The 10,313-nt window shown below is 40.7% G+C and overlaps 2 protein-coding genes across 2 annotated transcripts; one reads left to right on the top strand and one right to left on the bottom strand.

Moving 5' to 3' along the window:
• Positions 1-500: 500 nt before the first annotated feature.
• On the bottom strand, positions 501-3,994 carry med6 (mediator complex subunit 6). Its single transcript, XM_070842494.1, has 8 exons — positions 3,909-3,994; positions 2,675-2,834; positions 2,283-2,374; positions 2,108-2,190; positions 1,869-1,977; positions 1,616-1,731; positions 1,467-1,494; positions 501-1,212 (listed from the first exon to the last, which is right to left on the bottom strand). The coding sequence occupies exons 1-8, from the start codon at positions 3,928-3,930 to the stop codon at positions 1,082-1,084; spliced, it is 741 nt and encodes a 246-aa protein (XP_070698595.1). The 5' UTR covers positions 3,931-3,994; the 3' UTR covers positions 501-1,081.
• Positions 3,995-5,377: 1,383 nt separating this feature from the next.
• Positions 5,378-9,381, top strand: LOC139212195 (tetratricopeptide repeat protein 9A). Its single transcript, XM_070842679.1, has 3 exons — positions 5,378-6,017; positions 6,432-6,614; positions 8,447-9,381. Exons 1-3 carry the CDS (start codon positions 5,534-5,536, stop codon positions 8,527-8,529), a joined length of 750 nt encoding a protein of 249 aa, XP_070698780.1. The 5' UTR covers positions 5,378-5,533; the 3' UTR covers positions 8,530-9,381.
• Positions 9,382-10,313: the final 932 nt, after the last annotated feature.

Below are 10,313 nucleotides of genomic sequence, written 5' to 3'. Positions count from 1 at the left end.
CCTCTTTGGTTACTGAGCTGTTACCTTAGTGAAACCATGTGAAAAGAAAATATGCCTCTTTGGTGGAACAGCTAACAACGTATAAGATCTGATGAGGAGCCACACCGAGACACTGCTTTTTTAGAAAGTGGTCAAAACTAAAAAGGTTGGTAACCACTGGGTTAATTTTTAACAATATATTGTTTTAAACTTAATCTGAAAATTAATCAGTAACTCCAGGTGAAGGAAATCAAAGTATAAAGGAGCATAAAATAGAATTACTCAGATACAAGTACCTCTATAGCAACTTTCCACCACTGAAGGTGGAGTAGTGTAATAAGGCATCAAGAGGTGAATAAACTGAAGCCTGATATAAATGCTTTGAGCTGAGTTGTTGATCATAAGTCAGCTAAAAATATATTACACTTTATATGTACTTATATTTTGCTCAGATCAAGAGGAAAAACTGTGGTTAGCCACGACTCAAGACTATTACTTGTCAACAATTACACACATCAGGGAACAGATGCTGACACATTTTAATACAAAAACACAAAAAGCAGAATATTCCTTTAGAAAAAAACAGATGAAAGTGTTTGTAATTAAAGATGGATGCTTCAGTGAAGACACGCTTTGCTTTTCAGATGAGATAATGCGTCATGACACATCCCCCTGTAAAGCAGAGCAGGAATTCAACTGTCCTCTGAAGTCACTACAACACAACATTATGCTGATGTCAACAGTAAACCAACACTGATGCTGAGGTCAGCTTATCATCAAAAAACCCTCATCTTTTGCAAATACTGCTGAAAGACTGCTGACATCAAGAATTTAACCCCTGCTCGTAGTACAGCTCCCTGAAAAGTCTCAACCTATCATGTGTACAAGACTAAGGTTACAGTGTAAAAGTAGTCCTGGCACTGAGAGAAGCAACTGACACTTTTTGTGCCAGTTCATTCTTAGCACCCTGTAAACTGATCAAATGAGCAGAGCGGCAGGTGATCTTGCAGTTTTGGAAAAGGAGCAAAAATACTCCCAGGCTGTTCTTTCAGTTAGTGCTGTAGGACTGCACATTTCTTTGCTCCATCTTCCCAGAAGAATGTCACTGTAGCCTTGCTCTCTTCTCAGGAGGAGGTTTGCTTGGTGGAGCTGGGGCGGAGGTCTTTGTGGCTGGTTCCCTTTCCTCTTGTTTGACCGTTTCTGTGGGGGGTTCAGGCTCTTTCTTCACCTCAACTGCAATACAAGGGCAAGCAACCTTTGTGGATACTGGGCTTCTGTCTTCACACGATCATCATAATCTCAACATCATGTACTGTGTAAAGCTAATATTACTATAACACTGCAACAGACCCAAGTGTGATAACACAGATGCACATCAAATAGAAATACAAAAAACACGCCGGTGTTGAGCATTCATGTCCACAGACAACATGACTTATTATGTAACTTCAGGATCTTAATATAATGCAGTTATTTCAAGATCATACCTGGAATGGGCTTCTCACCAGGCTTAGGCTGAAATTGCAGAAAGAAAAACAATATTACTTTGATTCAATCACATTAAGGTGAAATAACTTGTATTATAGGACATTTAGATTTAACATTAATAACCGTTTTGAGTCAGTGTAACGAGTACCTGGTAGAATGTTGGAGGAAATTTGGACCTGAGGTCCAAAAGGAGAGTGTCAACACGGTGCCTCTGAAACAATGAACTCGGCTCCTCTTTCTTCTTAGACTTGGGCTTGGCTTTTTCTTGAAAAAAATTAAAATAAGTAATAATTTATTTGTTAATCTGCTTTCACAAAAAGCCATCATATCAAACTTGAAGTGTTGTTTTTCTCATTACAGGAACATTTCCTGTAAATTCAAATGAATTGCCAAAACCTAACCTCTCTCCTCCTGGTCCTTGAAGTGCCACCAGTATCCTTTGGAGGGGTGATAGCGACAATATGACATGGCCTCATCAAAAGCAGACTGGATTCCATGGACAGCGGACAGCTAAAATACATGTGATTGATGTCACTCACAATAAAACCATTGTCAAGTCCATACACCAAGTCCCTAATCAACAGCCTTAAGAATACACAGCTCCAAGTGTATTTTAAAGGATCATAATGTAAATTCTCACCGCTCTGGAGCTGATAACTGTTCCCAGGTCTGGGGCCTGATACACCACTCCTGCTATGATGTAGTAGTCAGCCAGAGGAATCACTGGGGGATGAAAACATACAACATACAGAAGTGGTAATAAGATCCTCACATTGAGCCTCTAATACAAAATTTTTTTTTTGTGCATTGCTCACCTTGTGTTGGCGACTGCCTCTGTTGTTTACGGATTATATAAAGAATTGGCTCCTGAGCATGCAGAAGAATATATTCCACTCCCACCATCTGACTGAAAATAAGACAGAAACAATGTTTGCTTTGAGTTAAGAAAATGTCAGTCAATATAACAAATTTGCAGCTGTGTACTGAAAATAAAGTACAGACCTTTAGAACAGGCAAAATATTAATAATTACTATATCTGACTGTTTTATTTGGTTTCTTTTTATTATTCCATTAGTAAATTTATATGAACCATACAATGCTTTCAGTGTGTTTTTGAGCTGATGCCACTTGATTAATTCTTTATTCTTATTTATGTGCAGCTACTTTCCAAATGCCACCAAGTTCCACTGTGTAAGATAAACTTACTTCAGATGTTCCAGAGTAAGCCGCTGCATCTTCACCACCTCATTATTACAGGTTCGATCATAGAAGGGGTTGCTCCTCTCTGAGAAATAGTCCAATACATTTCCAGGGTTGAGGATGGGTACCCAGCCGCTGTCCACCCAGGATATCCCAAGAAGGTTGTCTGCAAATTGAACAAAAACATTTTTTTTAACCTTATGTCCTGAGCTGAGGTCTGGTCAACTTTGGCACATTACATTTGTTGCGCGAGGTTTGAAATGTTATTAAGGTTTTACTGTATGATTTTAAGGGATGGACGGAGCATCATCATCATCATCACACACTCTTGTTATATTGTGTGACACTGATCTGATAAGTATTTGTATAACAAGAATGACTTCAATCAGGACTTTTCCATCGGGGCTGTAAGACCGGAGCAAGCACCTCAGAACAGCTAAACCCCAAACAAATTGATATTGATTTGATATAGTTCAGTCCTAATTTTTTAAAAGCTTATTTTTGTTTTGTTCTGTGGATATTTGGACAGGACTGTTAAGTGCATTTTGCTTCGGACGGAACAAACTCAGGTTGAATCTTGCTCTGCATCTATGTTTCCTAATGTCTGGCCTTTATTGCTACTTTAAAGTATTCCAGCTTTACACAAAAATCAAGCTTAACATAGTGAAGCCAGTTGCAGATGGCAGTGTCTTTATGATAAGAAGTGATTTCCATTTCTCCTCCTACATCTCAGAAACAGACGAGTGCCGCCATTACTAATCATCAATTATTGCCAACGAGGAGCAATAACGGCACCAAAGCACCGAAGACGAGTCAAAAAGTTGTAGTGAAAGGAGGTTATTTTCAGCCGTGAGAGGTTAACAATGTTGGAGCTGTCAGTGGACTTAACGTAAACCGAATCTATGTTTTGTAACGTTATTCAAACCCTCATCTAAAAGACACATTGCTGGAAATTAAATGTGACCTATAATTCGTTGCTTTAATAGTTACTCGGCATAGACAAAGTGGCCACTCTGGCAGCCAGCCAGTTTTGGCTAAATTAGCCGACATGCTAATCAAAGCGGTTGAGATGCTAATCGTTGCTAACGTTAGCTTCTAGCACTAACAAATACATCTATACGGCAGCTTTATCTCAACACTCAAACAGAGCAGGTTAATTGTTTAGTTGTTAAATATAACTACAGAAAAAAACAACTAGGAAATAACTTTCTAATATACAATAAAACGGCGACTTAGCTACCTCTGAAATCCACCGCCGCCATGATGTAAACAACTTGTCCCTTAGAGATTACGTATCACTACGCTTCAGGTCGTGGCTTGATGACGTCATCTTAATTAGTAAAATTGGAATAAAGGGTACGAATAAAGTGTAATAAAATAAAAAGATAAAAAGAAAGAGACACAGTAGTATTTTTACTCCAGTTTCATTGACATCTTGTTCTAGTAGATACCCCCACAGGCTACAGAGAAACACAAAAAGAAATCAAAGGGCACACTGATTCAAAATCTCATCATTAATCATTAATTTTTTAGACTTAATTTGGTATTCATGTCTTTTACTTTCTTCTCATACAAATCATTAAACCTTATTGTATTAGAGAGATGTAGTGGTTTTTTTTCTGAATATCCAGATCCCAATAAAAGGCGCCTGATAATAAAAATAGTTGTAGCTTGCAGTCATATGTGATGGCTTGGTTTATGGTCTTTAAGTCTGATCAGCAGCATTTGCTCCAGAGAGCTGACATTCCAGAGACACGCCCAGACAGCTGAGTTCATGGCCCTGTGAGTGTGACAGGGCAGATGGATTTAAGTGTGGCCAATATAAAAGCTAACACACTAAAATAAGAAGCTGTTTTTGTCCAGGCCAAAGGGACTGCCACACTCATCACCTTACTGTCTGTCCTGTTCATAATAAAGGCTCCTAACATCATTACCCAGCACAAAACCCGGTTTGAATGACATCATAGCCTGTCATTAGGGGCTGCAGCCTGTCATGAGTGTGTCCAAAGTGGCTGCGCAGAATGTGAGGGAACAGCAGGCTGCTCAGGCGAGAGACGACAGGCTGGGTGATCTTTATCTGATTCATCCAGCTAGAGATGTCTACATTCCTCCTGTTTGAGATAAGAGCGAGACACTGGAAGGGATGTTTAAGGTGGGGGCTGATATTCCCTGCCATCATGTGCCCCCTTTAGTGTACGATTCTTGGTTTAAAGGGGCTGGGATAGTGCAATTTCCAAAATAACTAGCACGGAAGGCCTACAAAAAACAGAGGAATTTGATAAAATAATTACACACATAATATAATAATACACTTTACATAATACATAATTACACTTTAGAGATCAAAGAAGGTTTCATGTATTTTATTTGGGTGCAATTAACACAAAATGATACAAAAACACAAGATAAGGAACACAAAATAATATACAGCTGCCTATTGAAGCAGGATTATGTTTCACTGACCACATTTATAATGTAAAATAACTCCCTTTGTGATTAAGACACCACCCAAATTATCTACAAGGGACGTTATCTGGTTTTAAGCGTCCGGTTTGCAAGCAAACTGATGATGAAATCATCTCTAAATAAACTGATGATGAAATCAAACCTGTGCTCTTCCTCCTGGAGGAGCCCCATGGGACCACTGGTCTTAGATTTATCGACCAATAGGCTCGTCGGAGGGGAAAAATACGAGAGCAGGCAGCCACGGAGCGCGCATCTCGCAGGGTGGCGCACGGAGACGTAGCTGCGACACTGGCGAGGCAGAGGCGCGACTACGGCCGAGATGATGCAGTGAAAGAGCCCCAGTTTCCCAGCTAATTCACAGCCGGGCGTCAGGGCAGCTACAATCAAACATCGTCGAAAATGAGTGTGATCCAGGCTGGGCACGACGGCAGGGTGGACGGCGGCAGAGGTGGCCATACCGACAGCGGCGGAGGCTCCCCGAGGCTCCAGCAGTGCGCTCAGCCTCCCAACAGCAGCAGCAGCCGGACCAAAGATGCCAGATACCAGCAGCAGCTCCAGCAGCAGCAGCAGAGGCATCATGGTGGGTCGATGCTGAAACAGCCATCCCACAACGAGCCGGCCGACGTCGTGAGACGGGCGCTGGACTTCAAATGCCAGGGAACCCAGTGCTACAAGGATAAGAAGTACCGAGAGGCGATTGGCAAGTATCACCGAGCGCTGCTGGAGATTAAGGGGCTGTGCAGGGTGCTGGGGGATCCGGACACCAGCTCCAAGCCTCCTCCGACCTGCCTCCTGCCGACCATCAGCAAGTCCACCACGCTGACAGATGAGCAGAAGGGGGCCATGGAGAATGCAGAGCTGGAGTGTTACAACAGCTTGGCTGGTAAGAGACGTTTCTCTCACACATTACACAAACACACACACACACACACACACACACACACACACACGCACACACATATATATATTCACTACACTTATCTGGTCTCTTTTCAACAGAGACAGATTCTGGGAATACTCCTGAGCTCATGAATGATTCATAAAGTATGAGTCATTCTCAGGCTTACCCCACTATCCACCTCACTTTCTTTCAATATTCACTTTATAGTGATGGCATTTGGCAAATTTAGTCAATATATTTGTTATATATTAAATAACAGATCAAAAAATCCACACTATTTTGGTGCCCGACAGGACACACATTAGTAGTTCTGCTGGATAAATTCAAGCATTGGCTCATGCAGTGTTATTAGTGACTTCGGCATCCTTCCTGTCCACTCCTGTTCTCCCACTCTAGCCTGCCTGTTGCAAATGGAGCTGGTGAACTATGAACGAGTGAAGGAGTACTGTCTGAAAGTGCTGCACAAGGAGGGAAAGAACTTCAAAGCTCTGTACCGATCCGGTGTCGCCTATTACCACCTGGGAGACTTCCAGAAGGCCCTGTACTACCTGAAGGAGTCACACAAACAGGAACCATCAGGTCAGTACTGGGCTCAATGGTGGCGTGGCTGTTCTCTTCCATGAAGAAGAAAACAGACGAGTATATCCTTTTTCTGCCATTTTCTACCGCAACCCCACAACATTTCAGAGTGAAATAGTCCACTGAATTTATTTATAATTATAGTTAGACGTTACTTTATATATTACCCACAAAATATATGATTGAAAAAACAATATATGAAAATATATAAAAAGTGATGCTAATGATTGTTAAACTGGTTAAACTGCTGAATATTATATAAAACAGCTAAACCTAGAACAGCTATAACATTAATATGCTGCGTACAGATAAATGCATCAGTAATAATAATCCAGTAATATAAAATATGGTAATAAAACTTTGACAGGTCCCTTTCTGCTGCCTGATGAGTACTGGTAATATGTTTGTACTTATACCTTTGGATTGTATGTTAGACTCAGTAACCATCTTGAAGGCATTTCTCTGGGTTCTGGTCACTGGATGCTTTTACAGCTAATGGCCAAGTAAATAAATGATGATTTGATCACATATAGAATTTGCTGGTGTTATCAGTTCAGTGGATTAATGATATGAGCTGTCACATAGACTGCACCAAACTGAGATTGTCTCAAAACCATCGTGTCATCCAAATATTTAAAAAGATTCTGCCTCCCCATAAGAAAATATTAATGAAAAACAGACAATGTCAGGTGTTCTCATACCTGTGTAGGTGTGGTTTTAACCACCTTGGAGTGAATGTAAAGCTTCAGTGATGGAGGTAAAGGACTCGGGTACATGACTCCAGAGATAGATTTGTTAACATGGAATCAGTGAGGACAGGCAAAAAAGGGAAGCAAAAAGGCAGGCAAGAGGATCTAACAGGCAGCAAGAGATGGGTGACTAGATGACAGAATGTATTATAGGCCTTCATCAAAGCAGACATTTTGAAAAGCGCAGATGTTACTAACAACATTAATGATGGTTCTGTACTATTCAAGCGTCCCATTAAGCCAGTGACAGTGAGCCAGGATGGACAGTTTAAAGACCCTGATACTAAAACAGCCAAATGCACCATCATTAGTTTTACTTTTGATCAAAATGTCTTCAGTGAAAAGGGCCTGCAGACGCACTGGCAGTGAACTGAGCGAAAGGTGGCAGACATATAGGCTTGGAAGCTAATTAAGGGACTGGAAGCAGGTGCACAGGTGGGTGTGGAAATCAGGTAATGACTGATGGTGGGAAAGATTGATGACATGTAAAAAGATATTAAGAGCTGATTGTAGGTTACATTTACATTCAGCGTTACTCACCAAAACACATTATGCTTACAGTCTTCTTCTTGCCTGCTTTTGTTGCCACATTCCTGCATTTCTCTGCACATTATTGCAGCATGTAGATGAGTGGAATAGTGTGAGAATACATCTATTGTCATCCACATGCTTGAACCATACTAATACTAATACATACTAATAGTGGCCAGAACTCCGTAGTGAACCTTTAATATTTATGTTATATAAAATGAAAGTACCTAAAGTGGTCCCAAGGCCTCATTTTGGAAACCACAGCTATGAGAAACACAGCAAAACTGAGCTTTTCACTTGTCTCGCTCACAGTGTCCCTTTTGAATGATCAATCCAAGAATATTCAGTTTATTAAGATGAATAGAGAAAGACTTATTGGCATCAATATTCAATTGTGATGGTGGAATTCATCAACCTAGTCGATGTAGCCACTTTTCTGTGTCACACGTACCACTGAGTTCGGTTTAGGTGGAAGATTTATGAGCATACTGATGCACTTATTTCCTGTCCGAGCAGGAAATAAATCAGCCTTTTCCTGTCTTTGTTTTCCAGACACCAATGCCATCCGCTACATCCAGCTGACAGAGATGAAGATTCGCCGCAATGCCCAAAGGGACAAGAAAGAGGCGACATAAGCACTCGCTGTCTGACGACTTCTCACCCATCATAAATTTCAGCCCTACTGTGTGCCACCCAGACCTTACACACCATGAGTCAGAGGTCTTGGTGTGAAACAATATTTGTCTGCTTTTGCCTTGCACAGCATCCGGCTGCCAGTTATGTGATTGAACTTCATCATTGTGTGCTTGAAGCATTTATTTGAAAAATTGTACTGAGTTTCTGTCTCCAAACTGACACAATTATCTAGTATGAATCCTTCCAAAGTATTTTTTAACCTTTACAAACTGATGCACTGCCAGTCCAAACATTGCACATACAGGCCATCACTTGTGATAGAGAGTGAATCCAGCTTGTCTGCAGGCGAGTGTAACTGTAATTTAGCACGTGCCCTCGCACAAGATGTCTTTTGGATGGCATGGAGTAAATGAGTAATAGCCACTTACACTTCTGTCACCATAGTTTGATTTTGAAAGTACAACAAAAGATTTTTTTATACTCTTGATTATATCTTAAGTAAAGGTGCTTTCAGTAAGTAGGTTTCTAACTCAAAATGCTAGCCAAGGACATCAAGAGCACATGGATGCCAATTGCAGTATGATAAACTTAAGAGACATATCACAAAATTGTACATAGGCTACTTTATAGAAATCACAAAAAATATAACGAAGAGGCAAAGCTATTTGTGTTTATTGATGCCAAAACAAAGCACTTCATTCACGGCATTTTCTGTATCAACAAATACTGTATGTTTACTGTAAAGGTATGTGTGTAATAAATGTGTCTATCAATTGAAATACTCATATGTTGTGCTGCAGCAGTGGATTTTCCCTCACTTTTTGATTTTCCTATCTTCCTCATAAGCTAAAATGGATCTATGGAGAAATGCTGATGAAAGCACATGTGTAAATAAATAAGTGGACCAAAGCTGAATGACCTGAATTTCTACCTTTTTACCTAGAAAGCTGCCATGATGAGTCCTGGGTAATAAGGTGGGTCAAGGAGTTGATTTTTGATAAAATTACATAATGAGGTGATGGTGTCATGAAGCAGAAATCAACTGTGACACGACACAGGCAAGTAAAAGTGGAAGAACACCTTTAAAGGCAGTGAAAACCAGCTGTGAACATGACACTGATACTACCACTATTTAAGCTAAGCTGATGAGCACTTGTAGCTCTCTTTTAGCTCAATTTTTGGTCTCCACCAACTCCTGAGGGAAATATATGGCTCTTAAGCTGTTCACCAGTTAAGGATAAGTCTGCTGGGTAGCCTCAGGTTTTGCATCTCATGTATTTACATTAGCTACAGTCAAGTCACCACGGCAACTATCCATTTCTAACTATTCAACAGTGGTCAGTCTTGTTGAAAAATACACATTTCTTCGCCAGCTTTTTTTCCCCTGCTGTTTAATTCAGGGCAAGAAGTGTACAGTGAGATTTACCTTGATCTTTTTTTCTGAAAATGTTTGCCTGCTGCCGTGGAAAACAAACACCGTGAGAGTGAACCAAAATTGTAAATTTACAGCGAATTGTAAATCAAAACAACAAGCTGTGAGTTGCTTAGAGAAACAGCAGAAACAGGCGATGGGTCCAACACTACGAATGATCAATTTCACGGGACAATTATCGATCCATTGTTATTATAGAAATATATATCCATCTATCCATCCATTGTCTATACCGCTTATCCGTCAGGGTCGTGGGGAGCTGGAGCCAATCCCAGCTGACTTCGGGCGAGAGGCGGGGTTCACCCTGGACTGGTCGCCAGCCAACCACAGGGCCAACATATATAGAGGCAG

This window comes from Pempheris klunzingeri, chromosome 13, assembly GCF_042242105.1.
Source record: "Pempheris klunzingeri isolate RE-2024b chromosome 13, fPemKlu1.hap1, whole genome shotgun sequence".
Taxonomy (NCBI): Eukaryota; Metazoa; Chordata; class Actinopteri; order Acropomatiformes; family Pempheridae; genus Pempheris; species Pempheris klunzingeri.
This window is presented reverse-complemented; position numbering and strand designations above follow the sequence as displayed.